Consider the following 18651-nt stretch of genomic DNA (forward strand, 5'->3'; position numbering starts at 1 on the left):
GAATTAGCTCTAATAACCTCGCATGTGTCAGAGTGATGAAGTAGCCTTGTGTGAGCGTTCGTGGCAGTGGCTCTGTGTGAATGTGCTCCACTAGGGGGAAATGACATAATGAGCTGTGTGTTAACATTTATGTCCAATTAAAATTAGCCAGAGATCTTTGCCCCATCCTTCCCCATTACCACTCCGCCTCAACCAACCTGATACGGCATTGGCTTGGGTCAGTATGCACATAATCGTGGTCACATTTTGCATCGCCTTCAGCGCCCTCTCCAAGGTGCAGCATATCTTGCTGCTTGCCACCTTTTTTTTATTCTTGTTGTGGTGTTTTATGACTAGAGAAGCGACTCTTGATTCAACAAAGTGTCCTCTCAGTGTCGCAGTTATGCAGGAGGCTGCTCTCACACAGGGAGAAACTAACCCCGGCTGCCATCTTCAATTAAACACAGAGAAACAAGCTCAGAGAAGAAGCTCTACCTCTGCTATGAATACAAATGTTATCAGGCTCTCGTGTTGCCTGTAATATCAGATGAAGCCCACTACAGAGAGGGAAGAAAGGGAAAGATGATGGAAGAGAGGCAGAGATAGCGCAAGGGCAACTGCAGCGGGCGGTTCCCAGGCTCCATGGGTCGTAGGAAGGACGGTGTCCCTGCCTATCCTCGCACCGTGCGGACCCACAGCAGGCCTGTGTGATTGACGGGCCTGCTCTTGCCTCTATATTGGATGACCCAGCTGATTAAAAATGCAGCATGTGGACGGTGGGGTCAGAGGAGCTGGAGCCTGCAGGACTGGTGATAAAAGCAGCCGTGGCGCCACTTCATGGTCACTATCTCCACCTGTCCATCTGCCCAGGCTTGGGCTGCACTTGGGAGGAGGAGCATTACCCAACCACCGCCAAGTGTACCCAGATGATGGGCAGATAATGAGGACATGCTGGCCTGCGAAAACTCCTCCAAAACCAGCTGACAGTGCTCAGGGAATCCTCAGCTAGTGACATTAGCCGCCTTTTATCACATACAGGCACCTCTGTGTCTGAGAGCTTGCTAATGAATGAGCCTAGAGTTCTTAAGGAAAGGTGCGAGGGCTTGTGTACAAGGTTTCGGCCAAGTGAAGCCTGCCTGCTACAGCATATTCATTGAATGTCCAGCTTTCTTTCTTGTTTCTGTCACTGGCTAGCAACCTTTATTTACAATTTACAATGATTTAGTCTCTCTCTCTCTCTCTCTCTGTCTATATATATATATATATATATATATATATATGTGTATGTGTATGTATATATATGTATATGTGTATGTATATATATATATATATATATATATATATATATATATATATATATATATATATATATATATATATGTATATATATATGTATATATGTGTGTGTGTATGTATGTATGTATGTATGTATAACACACACACATACATATATTAGACAGAGAGAGAGAGAGATGTTCACAGTGTGTACTCAAACACCTCTGGCTGGCCGCAGAGTTTGGTTGAAGCAAACAAGCTCTGAATAATTTACCTCCCAGCTCTGTGGCTGACTCTGGTCAGCAGTGCTGCAGTTAGGGCCTCTGCTGCCCCTCCACGCCTCATAATGCTCTAATTGTGGCCATAGAGTCTACAAGGCCTGTAGCCTGCCCGCCTGCCTGCCTGCCTGCTTACTGCACTGGCCTGGTCAATAGCCTTAATTGCCTCTTTGGGTCATAGGCAGGCACATCAGACTGACTGAGGGGTAAAGGGCAGCCATGGCGCCACTGCAGGGTCAGCTCAGGGGCTCTACTGTCCAACTCTTAGCGAGAGTAAGGGGAAGCCTTAAAGGCCACGTTCCTCTGAAATGGCTGATAAGATCATTAGCGTTATATTTCACATGAAACCCCTCAAGCCTTAAGGTCGTTTAGTGAATAGCCATCCTCCTTTGTCCTGCCTGCTCTACCTGCTGCTGCTCTTGGCCTGCCTTAGATACGGACCTGACCTGGACCTGTCACCCTCAACACTGTTGAGTGGAGTGCAAATCACTGACCTCTCATTGATTCGATTTGATATGGAATTTTAGTAAATACTTCAGTGCATCATGGAATTGGTTTTGTGTGAAACAAAAATAATACACCACCACGTCTTCTATTTTATTGGGAAATAGTGTAATTTGGCCAAAAAATAGACCAATGCTATGTTGGACTGTGTGATTAAAATCAATTCTAATTTATTCTAATATATTACCAAATCAGTGCAGTTGAATCACCACTTTAGGCCAGTGCATCATTATGCACCAATGCTTTTTTACTAGGCCTAGACAATAATGCAAATTTAGATAAATGATTATCCTTAGTGTGTGTTTCATGCTAAACAATATTAATATGATCCAGGTTTAGTTATGAAGTACTACATATGATCATTACAGAGCCTTACTTTATATTTAGGAAGTTAATTGATATATAATTAACAAATACCATATAATTACCAACTTGTCATGTAACACTTTTAACAACCAGTAGTTCTCTACTTTCAGTTGGTTGGAAACCAAAATAGTACCAAACTGGAGCGTCCTTCTGAACAATCTTGCCCATTTTGCTTGCTATTGAAGTGTAGCTGTCATGTACTGGGGTTTTCATTTTTATTTTCATGTACATTTCCAAGAAAAGTAAATCTACCTTATAATCTTTCCTAGTGACGTTCTAAGTATATGTATGTGTGTAGTTGTGTAGCTGGTGATGTTTTGCTTGCATAGCCTATAATTAAGTGCAGTTGTTTCTGTTATATAATTTTTAACTAACCATAGATTAGAATGATTGTGTAAAGGGAATGTTTAAAAAGGTGAAGCAATACAAAAATGATCATGAGACTTGTGAAAAAGAACAGAAGAATGGCAATTTGTGCAACATGGGCTCATTTTTAAATTGGTAAATTGGTAAACATCAATTTTCGGTTCAAAGGTTTTTTTTTTTTTTTTTGTTTTTTTTTGTTTTTTTTTTAAATGTGGCATTTAACATAATGATACACTTAACAAATATTTAGGCTAATAGCTGGTGATTTTGGTTTGTTTTCATACAGTAACGAATATGCAAATCTTATAGTCACAGTAATGCCGCAAAATTATATGGTCAGTTCTTGTTTCCTGTCCACAACCTCCTCAGATTTTTCAAGCTTTGGTATTTAGGATAGAAGCTGCTACTACTGCCAGGTCATTATGAACTCATCGAAACCTGATCTATTGGGCCAGCCACTGTTCTTACATTTCAGTTATTAATTAGTCAACATTTACTGCCCCCAGGGCAGGGGGTCATAAGGGAGGATGCAGGGGAAGACTCGACTATGTTTAAGAAGTAATCTGACTTTGTTCAGTGTTGTTAGAAAACCGCCAAGAGTGTCAGCCTGCTAAGGCCTGATATATGTATGTGTAATGAAGCATGCTGCCATGGTTAAAGGCTTCCTCTGTTTCTGCTCTGCTGGTGGGTGTTGTTTTGTGATTGAGTGGCGAAGGAGAGTCAGGATATTTCACAGCAGCTATATCATGAACCCTGCAGAAACACCTCTTTAAGTGTGCCTGAACACCTGCCATGTGTATTTTTGTGGATGTGAGCGGGAGAACAAGGGAGAGAGAAAAAGAAAGATTCAGAGAGAACAGTAGAAGCTCCTTGTGCTCTACAGATGAGTGCTTGACAACTTTATTATCCACTCTTTTATTAAATACATTTGCAACAAAGGCATGTGCTAGCCTGGAGGTGGGAAGAGAAACAACTGATTCGGCACATTAGTCTTCATTCTTGGCGCCTGCTTACTCAAGCCTGCTAGTGCTCCATCTGTCTCTGTGCCACACACACACACACACACACACACACACACACACACACACATGCACAAAATCACCTCACAGCCCACAAATGTGCTTTCTCACTCTCCTCATTACACAAGATGTTTACTCAAATGTAGAGCCTCATCCTGTTTCCTTTTTCAACACAGTGATGCCTCCAGGAAGCCCTGGGCCCATCACCAGGCACGAGTCCTACGACAGTCTTGCCTCTGACCACAGTGGCCAGGAGGACGAAGAATGGCTCTCTCAGGTCAGTGCTCCCACCTCTCCTTCTCGTTCCTTGTGAACTGGACAGTCCACCCAGACCTAGAAAAGTGCACTCTTTATGTGCTCTATTGCAGTTTATGATGGCGCCTGAAATGGATATTCAACTGAGAGATCAGTCTCCTTCCCCTTCTTTTGGTTCGTGTACTTAAGTGTCTGGTCTTTGTGATGAATAATTTCTTGACATGCATTATTAAAAGTGCCAGATGTAAACTTCTCCTACGCATTGGTGTTGTGGTGATTGCCATACTCTTCTGTGGTCTTTCTTTGAAAATACTAGTGAATAGTAGCATAGTAGATTGTTGCAACTGATGTTCCTGGGGGGAGGGAAATCTTTTACAAATTAACCCTTCAAGACTGACATAAAGAAATGGCCTATTCCTGCATATCACTTTGTTAATAAGTTAATTGTTCAATGCTTTTGTTGCATTTATTTTGATATATAAAGAATATGATCTAAAATTTGTATTCAATTTCTGTCACAAACTAATATTTTCAACAAGTCATATTATTAAAGTTTTTTTTCCATCTCCTAAAAGCTACCATTTCAGTCTGAAGTTTTATTAAAGCAATGAAATATCTCTTATTTAGCATCCTGCATCTTTATATATGGCCTGTTATGCCCCCTGTTGAAGCACTGAGCCTCAAAACAATTAATGTGAAGTATGATTGAAAGTGCACCCTATTGTATCCTTGTGTGATCTTTTTGATATGACACCATTAGCACCCAGCGTGACAGCAATTGGATAAATATGGCCTAATCCTTCTGGGTTCCTTCAGTTTATCTCCTCTGAATGGGACTGTGATTAGACAGCTTGTCTGTGTCGTGTTATGGCAACGCTGCGTGAAAAGCACAGTACTATGTGCGCGCTCTGGCGACTGGCTGTGTGTAATGAGTGCTGTCAGTGTGAAGCGGGCTCAATATGTCACCGCCGAGTGTGGCAGGAGGGTCGGGGGGGAACATCTGGCCATAGCCCCTGCAAAAAAGCATTGCTGCATCTGTTTCTCTCAGGGCTGGGTGACACTGATGGTGTTAACCACAGAAAAAAAGCCTCACTCTGCCGTCGCCATCCTCTCTGCCCTCATTTACACAGATGTGATGGGAGGAGGAGAGAAGAGTCTAAACCCTCAGCCTACTTTTTTGAAAAGGTGCACAGATGATAGGGGAGACTGGCAGAATAGATGTCTGTCATCAGCTTGGTATTAGTGCCAGGTGTGTTTCAGTGCCAGCGCTTCCAATAAGCATAAAAACTATAGAGAAAATGGGACTCCTAACAACCATGCAAGTCCTGGCAGACCACCAAAATTATCACCATTATATAAGTAGTACTTTACTCTTTGAGAGACAGGAGAAAATCGAGCTCCAGACCAATAGACTGAACACCCCAGAGCCCAGAATTTTTGATTACTTGGACCATGAGAAACAGAATATGCAACCAACTATTTAGACTGAACTTTGAAAATGTGGAAAAACATCCCTGCAGATTTATGTGACAAACTGAAAGTAAGTTTCCCAAAGGAATAGAAGCTGTAAGACAAAGGATGAATCTACTAAAGGGTTAAATGCTAAATAAATTACTATTATATATGCTATTATTAGATTTTGAGGCTTATAATTTTCTGTTAAATACATGTATTTATTGTAGCACTTTTCTACAGGACTGTGCAGTAAGTTAAAGAATTAAAGTCATGACTATCTGTCTATTTGTTTCAATTTCTTCCCAGTGAAAATGACAACAAAATGTGGGATCACGTATTTGTTACTACACTGTGCTTCATCACATTTTCCAGTGAAAAGCACTGTTAGAAGACAAACTCTCTCTCACATGGTCAAAGATGTTGGGTGCTTTCAGGTGGAGATAGTGACCCATACTGGTCCTCACAGACGGCTGTGGATGGGCCCTCAGTTCCAGTTTAAGACCATTCACCCCTCAGGCCAGACCACAGTCATCTCCTCCAGCTCATCTGTTCTGCAGTCACAGGGCCCCAGTGACACCCAGCAGCCCCTACTCGACTTTGACACTGATGACCTGGACTTGCACAGCCTCAGGTAAGGATGTGCGATATAGGCAGAATATAAGGATATTTCAAGATGTTTCCCCTTTACACAGAAGCTTGTTTTCGATTGCAGGGCCAAGCGGTCATGAAGGCCATGTCGTGCCGTTCTGTGATGGTGTGGACTTGGTTACAGTTTCTTTTTCCATCTGCTGAGCAGCTAGATCAAAACCAGGGAATACTGGCTAACTGCTAAGATAGTAATAGAGGGAAAAGTATAGATTCTGGTCTTCTATGGTTGGAAATCACTGCCCTGCAGTGATGCAGAAATGGCCACAAACTTCCATGTGAGACTTTCATAGAAAGAACTTTGGTATAGCTCAAATCACCACAGAACAATTCTATTTTTAGCTTGGTCTCTTTAACACTGGACATTTGAATGAATCTGTCTTCATCCTCTAAACCTTCTTAAAACATTTTCTAAGCACTCGACCCAAGCTTGTACTGTAGGAGTCACCATACACTTGTGTTAGCTTACAGCTTAAAACACTCCACAGAGCAGGTTAGATTTCAGCTTTCTCTTGCTCCAACACTAATCATTCCACTTTGCTCTCTCCGATAATTTTTTATTGTCTTTATGTACTCTATAACAAAGCACCAGTTAGTAAAATCAAATCTATGCCGTGGTTTTTGGATGTGTAGACCACTAGCTTAGCTAGATAGGGGAGAGGAGCATTGAATGGTGGATTTAAAATCATTCACTGCTGTCCTGTGTTTAGTGACCTTGTAAACAAACTGAATTCATTTGTTTTCTGGTTTGAAACAACACAGGATGCTGTGGCACAGTGCAGACTTAATCATAAAACCAATCAGAGCCAAACGGTTCTATGGCCCTGAATACGGTTAGGTAGTTGTGTCAAGAAGACCATGCTGAGCCCTGTTTCGTATGCTTGTGGATATGCCACTGGATTAGTTATCCTCTCAGAACAGTTCAGCCCTGCAATGGAGAAGAGGCCAGTGTATATCAACAACAGGAGCAGATAAAATACAACAGCAAAAAGTAGTGCAGCATTATTTGTTTTATATACATTTAATTATTTTAATTCAGGATTTGCAAACATTTTGTAAACTTTTTAATAAAGAATAGGTAAAAAAAATCAATCCGTTTTTGATGTTACCATTCTAGAAGTGCTTATAATGGCCAAGATATACCCAAGTCCAGTTACTAATTGTTAACAATATCAACAACTCTCAATATAGCAGCACCTGCTTTTATTATATTACTATATTCAGTGCAGCATTACCCTCCACATCTCATGTATCCACCCAAAAAGCATCCATGCAGTACTCAGAATGTACTCAGTTACTTTACTGGAGACTACAGAGAACATACACAATTTTGAAGCCATGTGTAATAAAATGTGAAACATTAATATCTGGATCTCTGCTTTGTGTTAGGATTCAACCAGTGCGCTCTGAGCCAGTGAGCATGCCCGGCTCTTCTCGGCTGGTGACCGAACGCAGAGGCCAGGCTACTGTCATTGATACCGGCTCAGGTAAGACACAAGGGTGGTCTCATATTCCTTCACTGTGCTGGTAACAGATCTCTGAAATAAAGAAAGAAAAACAATAGTGACGTTGTTAGTGGTTGTTAATATCAGTCATATTGACCAGTAATAATTCTGTTGAATGCATGAAAGCATTTATGCAATAAGTGGAGCAGACTGAAAATGACGTTTCAGACGTTTGGTGTGATTGTGTATCAGTAGGCCTTGTGTTGCTTTGCGTTGTTTTGCATTGGATTACACTGATTTCAGTCAATTGGATTTTCATAGACATGACATATTTATCTTTTCATCAAGTTGTCAAGTTAGTTTAATCCAGTCAACAAGAGATCAGTCTGCCATGCACTACTACGGTGGACAGTTCCTCATTCTCTGCTGTAGTGCGAATATGGTCATATTATTAAGCAAGTCAGTACAGTTTTCATAAATGTCTTTTTCAGTCACAATATTAATGTCAAGTGTGAGTGAATTTTGCTGTGTTTGCATGAGGCACATGTCTGTCAAAGTGCATTCCACCACCTGCACTTTAAAGTCTCGCAATGTGATACAACTGTCAAAAAGGCCAAGCCTACTATTGTGATTTTTTTTTCCCTTTATGCTTGGAAAAGCCCACATCCATTAGTTTCATCTTATTGTCACTGTTGTTTATCTTTAAGGTGACACTGTCTTGTAGTTCTGTCCTCAATACATGCTCCACCAATCAGCTCCTATGAGGAGAGCTGTCATGCTGTTGTCTTGCAGTTTGCCCACCCCTCAACCTCCAAAACAGAGCATCCAGCCTTATTACCCAGTTTGAACCTCCCCTCTCCTCTCTTCCTCTTCCCTGCCTCCCTCCCTCCCTCTCTGTCTCTGTGTCTCTCTCTCTCTCTCTCTCTCTCTGTCTCTCTCTGTCTCTCTCTCTCTCTCTCTCTCTCTGTCTCTCTCTCTGTCGTCTGGAGGAGAGCTGCAGGAGTCGCAGCAGGCTTTTATGGGCTGATGCTTATCAGTCTGTGTGTGATTGCTCAGCGCTCAGGGCTTCAAGCAGCCTGGCGCCTTCTCTTATCAGCGCTCATCGCTTTGTCTTTATGCCTTCAAAAGGCCACGCGGCTCGGTGTGTCCCACAGATTACAGACACACATCCTCCAGTGAGCTTTGACGCTACTTCTCTAACGCTCAACCAGAAGGCTGTGGGGGGACCTACTGCTACACCCCTGTCCACACAATGTCCACTGCTCATTAAGTTTGTGGATACCTCATATCCTTTTGAAATTTTCTAAGTAGTCTTTTAATTTGAAGAATGATTTGAAGAATGATTTAAATATTTGAGTTTTTCAAAAGACTTCAAATTGATTATAGAAATTTTAGGATCAGAAGAAAACCCCAGTGTCTAATTGTATTACTATTAAAATAATCAAATTCTGAGCTGATGCCTGAGTAGCAGGTTGAAAAAAGTCCTCATGTATATTAGCTAATTGTGAATAGTCCACCAAGCACAAATATCCAGCCAACAGTGGTCCTGTGGTAATAAAATGGCCACTGTTGGAATAAAAAAAAAAAAAACAAGAATACCTGACATAGTTCAGTCTTTTAATATGTTAAGCTATTTTAGAGCAATAAAGATAACATTTATTTTTATTGAAAGGTTTTGAATAGATCGCCCCACATTTTTGTAGGGCTGCAGTGGAGCAGGGTACTGTTCAAAACTTTCTATACTGATACCTTGACTTCAACACCTGAACAATACATTTTTGTAATATCCCAGTTACTGTCATTTATTTTATAAATTACAAACCAAAAGTGAAAATGACCAAAAATGAAAACGAGATGCTGGAAGTGGGTATATGTTTAGGTTGAAGTTGTTGCAGATTTATCAAGAAGCACTGATGGAATTTGCAAACAAACACACTTATTGAAGTTTGCTGTTGAATGCTGTTGAATTATTTGATATTCAGTAGTACTGAAGGACTTTGGTACCATGAAAGTGCTGAATTTTGTTACTTAGCGATTCCTTTCACTGCAAATACTTTGGGGCCCAGAAGGTCTTGTTAAGCCACCTTGTCTTAGCTTTTTATGTTTTATATATATATATATATATATATATATATAGTATAAGTATGTGGGAGGAATGCTGTATGCTTTACACCTCTCCCCAGGGTGTCAGCTTTATCTCAGTGAGTCTTGGCCGGATGCGAATGCCGGCAGAATAGAGCTCTTGACGCAGCATATTCGAAGTGAGCTCAGACTCACTGTCTCAGCTTTCCAAAATCAATTGGACGTGTGCGGCTTGCATTATCAATACTCTTATCTGCTCCCTGGGCATCACCCGGAGGCCCGCTAGACTACACAGCGCTTTGTGCAGGGGCCAGGCCAGGAGGCGCTTAATCTAGCTGAGTCCACGATAAACAGTCCAGGGACACAAGCCTCTTTTGATTTTATTTTGTTATGACTCACTGGAAGAAACACCCTGTCATTTGTTCAGCACAAGCACTTTTCCTTCCCGGCCTGTTTGTTGTGTTGTGTTTTGTGTGTGTGTGTGGCAGGCCGTCGGCAACTGTTGATGGCGGGGGAGATGCGCGGGCGACAGTGCACGGAGAGATGCAGGTGTGTTATGATTTCACTATCTGCACCCTGCAAGAAGCCGCGCTGATAGGCGACAGTGTGCGATGCGCTCTGTCAGGGTAAAAGCAGCACTGATGTCCTCGAGAGTATCTGTGCATGTGAGTCTATGTGTGCGCAGATGTGTGTTGTTCCGGCACTAATCTGCGTTAGAGGCTGAGCAGCCTTTGCTGTGGCCAGCACTAATGGCCATTATCACACTCACACTGTGAAGCTGTGCTTACAGATTTTAATCACTGCTAGAGTGGCTGCCCTGTTTTTTTCTTAGTTTTTTTTTTTTTTTTTTGGCCTTCAAAATCTACCTCCCTCTCGCAGACTTCAAGTCAGGTGCACTGTGTTTGCTTTTGTAAATTTTCAGGATAAAAATGTTGGCTGATTTAATCAAACAGGGCTAATCTTACCAAATAATTTAACCATTTTGCTGGAAAAAGTGATTTTAAAACTGACAGAGCTGTCTAACATTGAGCAGTCGAAATTGTGAGTTTGATTGTCAGTGATGCCAAAGCCATCTGTGGCCTGGAGTCTGAGAAAGCATAATTGGCTTTGCTCTATTTGGGAAGGTTGAATAGCCCACCCTGTCCTCTATTGCTTTTGTTCAGGCAAGATGAACTTTTTCTCCAACTTGCCTTGTTTTGCAAGTGAACTGAAAGACTGCCTGTCCCGAACAGAGTTTATGCTGTCCCGAAGTATTTAAATTTTTTTTCCAAACATAAATAAATAAATGCTAATTTCTTTGACTTATCATCATCTTACAATAAAAGCTATTATTATTTCATAATATATGTGTCATTTTTACTATCTTTAGTATGACTGGTAGTGCTATCAATCTATACCATCACTCTTTGGAGCAAAATTATCATAAACCATGTTATTTATGAACTTGTGCTTTACATTTTCAGGGAGCCCTTTGTGTCATTGTTTTTATGGGTTTTAGAGTGAGAGAGAAGGGGAGAGAGAGGGGATGTGTGTCTTCTGTACGGCTGTTCAGAACTGTTGTTATTTTTATGTCTAGTTCACCTGACAAGACCTTTTTCATTCATACATGCAAGATCTAAGAGATTTTTCTCTGTAGTGACTGCTTTCTGTAAATGCCAGTGTCTGAATATAACATTTCAGTTTTGTTTGCTTTCTTAAGGCAAACAATGTAGGACCTTAAGATCTCAAGTAAGACCTACAAAAAGCCCAATATGCCTCCGGTATGGACAGGTCAAAATCGACCTAAGAAAATAGATTTTTTTCTTGAGGGAATTAAGTCTTTAAATTGCTTGGTCAATTTTACTCACTTCACTGACATTTTGAATCATCTCTTGCAACACAGACAAGTACTAGCAAACACCTTGACAGGCTAGATTCAACACCACACACTAGAGGATTAGACAAAATAATTACAAAATAATACAAAAATACAAAATAATTTAATTGTCAAAAGTACCCTTTTGATGAACGTCAGATTGCCTGATCAGGCAAGTTATTTTCAACACTAGTCTTCTAAATTAATATTTTAGTTTCAGAAAAACTAAAAGGGCGACAATATTTCTGTTTGGGTTGCTGAGACTAAGCTTGGGTAAGACTAATTTTGGTAAGTGGGTGAGGTGTAGAAAATTCTTATTAGATGCAAAGCAACTCATGGACCTGGCCTGTAACTGACTCACCCATTCACGTTTAGCAGGCAAAAAGATTAACGCTGTGTGCTTTTGTTACATATAGGTAGCTGCATGTTTGCAGTGCATATCACGGTCATATGGGAACTTTGTACAAGGTTTCTTAATCCTGCTCCTGGTTACCTTTACCAGTACATACACTTTCACTATAACTCTGCCTGATCCAGATCATTAAGGGCCCCATAATGAGTGGATGAGCTGAATCAGGTGTATAGAAATCGGACAGTGCTCTGGGTCGCGAACAGGATAATAGGGCCCATATTTGTCTTGTAAATTGTCTTGTCATACATCATTTTATATGACCCTTTTCCAGCATATCTTTATCTTTCAGAGTTGAACTGGTTGTTTTTTCTGCTCTGCCTTTGAGACATTTGTTTCGATCGGCTGCTCTGAATTATGCCTCATTCAGACATTCCCTAGACCTTCAGTATGAATGGATGTGGTTATACTGCTATAGGCTGAGCAGGTGGACACGTGAATAAGTTGGTTCTGAATCAGCTGTTTTTGCAGTATGGTTTCCACATATTAATGTTTACTTACTAGTTTAAACTCCTGTTTTTAAAAAATGAAGGACATTTTCTAAGAAATGCTGATCTTGTACACATCATTGCCGTCTTATGGAAACCTTTTGTTGTTTGTTTCTCTTACATTTTATTTACGCCATTTGACATTTGTGTATACCAAGAGAAATTGTCTGAAATTAATAGAAATAAATTCTTGTTAAATTAACATATATTAAAATTAACAAAGTTTTTCCCCCTCCTGAAAGGTCTGAAGATTAAAACTTTTATCACAGCAGCAAAGATATAGAACATGACCCCACATCCTAACAAGGTATAAAAACAAATGTGTGTGTGCGTGATGTGAATTAAGACAAAGCACATACTGTAGTGTAGTTTGCTTCTCTTTGCTGGCTGTGCCTCCAGGCCAGGAGGATAGGCCTGAGTGCTCTCCTGGTTTCCTCTCGCAGCATGCCTGAGTGCCCTGGGACTGGGCACCTGGATGCTGCTTAGGTCCAGCAGTAATAGATCCTGACCCGTGGCCTGTAATTACCTGGATGGGCATAAAGACAGCTTGTTGCTGGAGATACTGCTCACATTCAAGCCATGAGGATCCTGAAGCAGCCAGAGGGAGGAGTCTGTGTCACATGATCTGTTCTGTAATGCGAGGTGTTTTTCAGCCACCTATAGATACAGGCCCCATTCTTATGAGCCAGGACTCTCCCAAGTAGCCAGCTTTTAGTCTTCTTCAATAGCACTCTCCCACCTGCCGTGGGCCCTGGGCCCCCACCACTCCACACTCACTGACTTCTTTTCTTCTGCTGCTGACCTGGAAGTCCCCGCCACAATACAGAGGGTGCCGCAGTCTCGAGGGCAGATTTTTTTTATCTGCCTATGAAAGATGCCATTCTTATCACCTTCCTGCTATCTGAGAATCAGAGTCCCAACTTTTTCTATCACTTGCAATCTTGCTATCCTCTCCCTCCTGTGTCCTCCTCTCTTTCTTCCTGTCTTTTTCTTCTTCGTCTTGCTTTCTTTGTATGTTTTGATGACGGTAAAGGCATTCAGCATGTTTGGTGCCTACGCAGATTTATTGATTTGCTGGGGCGCTTTTGAGACAGAAGAGAGAATGAAATGGGATGATATTAGCATATGAATAAATCTGAAGAGGACAGTGAAAACAGTTGAGCTTCAATCAGTGCCTGATTTTTGCACTTATTACAACAGACATTTGCACAAAGCAGCTTTACAGAAATCCAGGCCCAAGCCCCTAGTGAGCAAAACTAGTGTGACAGAGGTAAGATAGTTTAAGAGAGACACTTTTTAATCCCACAAACGGGGAAAGCTCACCTCCACATTTAACCCATCCGTGAAGTGAAACACCACATACACACTAGTGAGCGCACACGCACACTAGGGGGCAGTGAGCACATTTGCCTGCAGCGGTGGGCAGCCCAATGCCCGGGGAGCAATTGGGGGTTAGGTCTCTTGCTCAAGGACACCTCAGTCATGAACTGTTGGCACTGGGGATTGAACCGGCAACCTTCTGGTCACAGGGCCAGTTCCCTAACCTCCAGCCTACGACTGCCCCAGAGTGAGAGATAAAAACCTTGAGAGCCGCAAGGGGACTCACAAGGGGAAACCCTCCTCATGTGATTGACACTGGGTGGCTAAACAATAACCCAACAGCAGCAAGTTTTTGAGAATAAATAAATAAAGAAGAATCTAGTCATTAGACAGAAATGTTCATATCAACCAAAGAAAAACGAAGAAAAGACTAATGCCTATGTGACTAATAAGCCAATCTAAAAAAGGTTTTAAGATCCAAAAGATGGTTTTGTTTTGTCTGTGTTTTGCTATTGCTACTACATCTCTATGTTTGCTACTATCTTATTTGTGTTGTGCTTCATACCATGTTGCTCTCTATTGTTTGCTTTTCATACATGCCTTGTAGCAGCGGTTACATTCAAATATTCCAAAAATTCCATAAGTTTGTTGTAAGCTATTAAGACCAAGGATTATTTGAAGAATGGCGTTTTTTTTGTCACTGCTAACCTGCCTTTAGTCTAGAACTTTGCCTCATGAGACTGTTTATGAGGCTAGATGCAGGAACTGGGGCAAGCAAGCTGTCCGCCTCTGCGGTTGCCTCTTGTTGGCCGTGTGTGTAGTATGTGTGGGTGTGTAGAGTGCCAGGGGCAGGAGATGGCGAGCAGCTGCTCTTTAGAGTGACTGAATGGACAGCAATGTGTCAGGCATCTGCTCTGCGCTCTCTCTGAGCCTGTACCTCTGCAGAGCTGTAGGGAGTTTGCCAGGCTATGCCACTCCAACACATCCCCTGATACAAACCTGATGGTATATGTTTCTAGTGCTACACAGCAGCAAGTACCTCTATCAACACATAATGTATTGGCTGCATGGAAGCATAGTGTGTTATCATTCTGTCTTGTTGGAATTTTAATGAACTAAATATGTCCTGGTACTTTGGCAGAGAGTACTGAGTGAACCACTTGTCACACTCTCAAAACTTAAAACTATTTCAGAGAGAGGTGCAAAGCCTTTTCACTCTGAGCTTCCTGACACCTGAACTTGATATTCTCTAACTAGGAATAAGCATCAGCATCAGGAAGATGAATAGGTTTATTATTTCAAACCAATATTTGATGATGTATTTATTGTATTCCAGAAGAGTATTTAGGTGATCCTTTGTCTGTTTTTCCTATGGCTACTCCTTCTCTATGTTTGCTACTATCTTGTTTGTGTGTCATATTATGCTGTTCTCTGTCAGCTGCTTGTGGCAGTGAGTACATTAAAATATTTTGCTCCAACATTTCTGACTCTGCAAGAAGTTTCTTGTAAACTGTCTTTGGTCACACTCTAAATCGGTCACCAGTGAGTGCATTGGTCTAATAATAATAATGATGATGATGATGATGCAGATGATATATCACATTATACTGTATGTCAGCCACTAGTATATTGTGCACGACAAGCCCTTACCAATCTCTCTTTTTCTTTGATGAGGTTCAGACCAAACACACATGTAGATGTTGAATATGTTATGCTTCACAGTCAGTGGCAGCACTCTGGTCATGTTCTCCTTCTCCTCTGTGTGCATGTTTGAAAGTAAAGGCTCTTAACGCAGCTCTTAGTGTCCGTTGCCACTCCCTGCCTGCCACATCTCAGTGTGTCACCTTGCTTTGACGCACAGTCTCCAAGTGGCGGGTCTGTTCAAACGTGGGCTGCAATTAAAACCGGAGAACCAAAGTTTTTCTGACAGAGCGTCAGCCGCCGCAACTCAGCATATGCCTGCTGCTCTCGGTACAGAGATCAGACACTAATAGACTCTGACAGCGTCTCTACACGGGGCAGCATTATCTACCCCAGTCGTGTTAAAGTAGCTCCCAGCCTGCACTCTCACTCCATAATGTATTGATTGGGCAGCTGCAATGGTATTTTTTACACCTATAAGCAGGCGCCTAATGTATGCCACTTCATTCAGTCATTACTGCATGTACCGAATGGCGCGCTGACAGACTGTTTAAAAATGAATAGTGGGTGAAAAAGGAGACAGCACTCTCTTTCTTGTTGCTTTCCATAGGAGAAGCTAGAAGCAGGTCTCTGCCAGGCCCTGTGTATGCTGGCTGTTAGAAGTTTGGAAAGACATTTTCTTTGCTTGATATTTACTTGCAAAGATTTTGTTAACATATGTATGACCAGCAAGTTTTGTTTAAATGAAAATTTGGCAGTTTTAAACGGTTGTTAAAATCTTTTGTCAAAAAGGTAGTGTTAACCCCTTGCATTGTTCAGTGTTAAATACTGACTTCATAACAGAGGTATATCATGCGTGAAATTTGTTGGTGAATTTGTAAAGTACAGAACAGAATTTCACACACTTGAATACTCTCAAAATCACCCTTCAAACGATAGTACTTGAAAGGTTTGCAGTCGTCTGTCAGATGGAACAGATGCAGTTCCATTATGATCAGTGTTAGTCAACCAGACGCACATCCCTTTCCCAGTTGTGTTTTTTTTCCCATTGGTGTGAAAGTGAAGCATAACCGCCATATAGATTCAAATCACACACTCTAACTTTTTATTGTGCTCTAAACTGTATTTTAAATAATAATTTACTAAACTGTCATGATCTAGTTGGTGTAGTAGCAGAGCGGATCCTGTGGTGTACTAATGATGTATAGAGGAGACTCTTCTTTGATAGGGTGGTGTCTGATTCTGTGACTCTGTCTTAATAAACAAATTTGCTGTTTGTGCTGTCAAGTTTTAAACCTGCTGTAAAGCAGTTCTGTTAGAGAATAAGGGAGAAAAAAGGGCTACTATCTTGCCTGAAGCAGTTACGTATGTCGAGTCGGAGGCAGTGTGAATCGGATGCATGCTGGGACTCAGGACAGGATCACTACACTTACGCCATACCTCCATGGTGTTGAAACCTCTTATCTCACATTTGCACTGTGTGTTTTTCTTATTGTCAGATAATTTAAAATGCGCTCTCGTGATTTATTTCTCCAGCATCTCTGTTCTTTTAGCGTTAGCGGCTCTGTGGATGTAATTTGTGCAGTGTAATTGGTTTGCGAGGTGATGTCTGGCATGAATTTATGATGCATATGACTAAGTTAGTGATAATTTATTTATTTTTAACATTTTCCGTTTACAACCAATCACTGTCCTGTGTAGAAGAATCTGATGATGAAATTTATTTCAGGTTTTTTGTGGCTTCAAGAAGACAAAGCATTCAAATACTAAACAGATAAATGATGTAATGAACAAATATTCCAATTATTTCATCCAGCAGTAGCTTATGTTCAGAAGAGTGCTCATCATTCTTATCATTCATTTACTGGTGTTAATTTTAAGATTTCCGCTTATGAATTACTGCTGTATTTGTGATGGGATTTTGATGCTGTGACCTCTTTTTGATCCCTCATAGCTGTGTTCTGGTTTAGTGTCAGTAGAATGAGTTGCTGTTGAAGGATGATTGTTGAAAGCAACGATGGACAAGTTCCTTCTGCGGAGCTGAGGTAATGTGGCACGGTTTCTCCTGGACAGCTCACCATCCCCTGCCCCAGCCTCCTCCCTGTCCAGGTGTGTTGGTGAGGTGCTGCGGGTCATTTCCTGAGCAGATGAGTTTCAGTGTGGGAAGCTGATATGAGCTCACCTGGCCAGCCTGTCCACAGAGCTGTCCTTTGTTTATTCATTTAGCACTGCAGCTTAACCCCAGCGAGCTGGACCTTCCTGGTAACGGTATCCAGGCGACAACGGAGAGGTGAGGAGCCGCCGCCTCTCTCTCCTCACCTGGAAATAACTGCCTGGTCATTCACGCCTGTGTGTTTCCAATCAGCCCAGGCATGCCAGAAATGTCTGGGCCAGATTCCACAGGAGCGAGTATGAAGGGCCATGCGAGCTTTGGCCACTCTGGCGTTGTTCTTCATTCATTCAGAATTGTAAATCAGTCAGTCTCTCTCTCTCTCTCTCTCTCTCTATCTTTCTCTTTCTCTTTCTCTCTCTCTCTCTCTCTCTCTCTCTCTCTCTCTCTCTCGTTTCTCGTTTCTCGTTTCTCTCTTGTTCCTCTTTGTTGCCCTCATTTTGTTGGTCTGTACTTTAGTCTGGAGCTCACTCTGCACCACTGGTCTGGCATCAACAGCACAGAAGGAAGAGAGGGAGGCAGAAAGGGCACACCTTGCATGTTTGATTCACAATCCGTTTTGGCAGCACAAGCACGCAGGCGATGCTACAGTGGAGCTTGTCCTTTTTCAGGCAGCTAAAGAAGACTTGACAGTTTTCTTGGAGTGAGCTGTTTCTTTGTTCTTGTTGTTTTTCAGTCTGTATTGTGCATTTAAGTAGATTTGTGTATGTCATAGGTTTGTGTGTGATTGCGTGTGCAAGTTTTCCTGTCCAGTGATGTGATGCACGCTTCAGAAATCTCGGTGCCTCCTTCTACCCCCCCTGTCGGAATGTTATCAGTAGTAAAGAAGCCCACGTTATCACATTCTTGGTGCACATGGCTTTAGAAGAATCCATTAATTTGACGACAAGAGTGCAGGACCAGATGTGAAATTCTCACTTGATTTGAACTTTGCACAGATCTTATCACTGTAATTGATACCTCATTGTCTCAGTGTAGGGCTGGAAAGCATCATTTCCAGACCTTTTAAGTGCATTTTCTCCCCTTCTTTCTCCATCTTTTTAAAGTCTACACAGTTATGGTTTTGTGAAACATGAAGGAAAAAAAGGCATTCATTAGT

The 18651-nt window shown here is 41.6% G+C and overlaps 1 protein-coding gene across 7 annotated transcripts in view; it reads left to right on the top strand.

The window, feature by feature from the left end:
• The window catches only part of bcas3 (BCAS3 microtubule associated cell migration factor), a 290913-nt gene that overhangs the window by 100085 nt on the left and 172177 nt on the right, over positions 1-18651 (top strand). For all 7 annotated transcript variants that reach the window (XR_005131735.1, XM_037546827.1, XM_037546829.1 and 4 more), the window contains 3 exons: positions 3964-4064; positions 5932-6128; positions 7532-7629. Coding sequence is in view for 6 of the 7 variants with exons in the window: in XM_037546827.1 (XP_037402724.1) it covers positions 3964-4064; positions 5932-6128; positions 7532-7629 (396 nt within the window). In the remaining variant the exon portion in view is untranslated. The remainder of the gene's footprint in view (positions 1-3963; positions 4065-5931; positions 6129-7531; positions 7630-18651) is intronic.

Source organism: Pygocentrus nattereri, chromosome 17 (genome assembly GCF_015220715.1).
Source record: "Pygocentrus nattereri isolate fPygNat1 chromosome 17, fPygNat1.pri, whole genome shotgun sequence".
Taxonomy (NCBI): domain Eukaryota; kingdom Metazoa; phylum Chordata; class Actinopteri; order Characiformes; family Serrasalmidae; genus Pygocentrus; species Pygocentrus nattereri.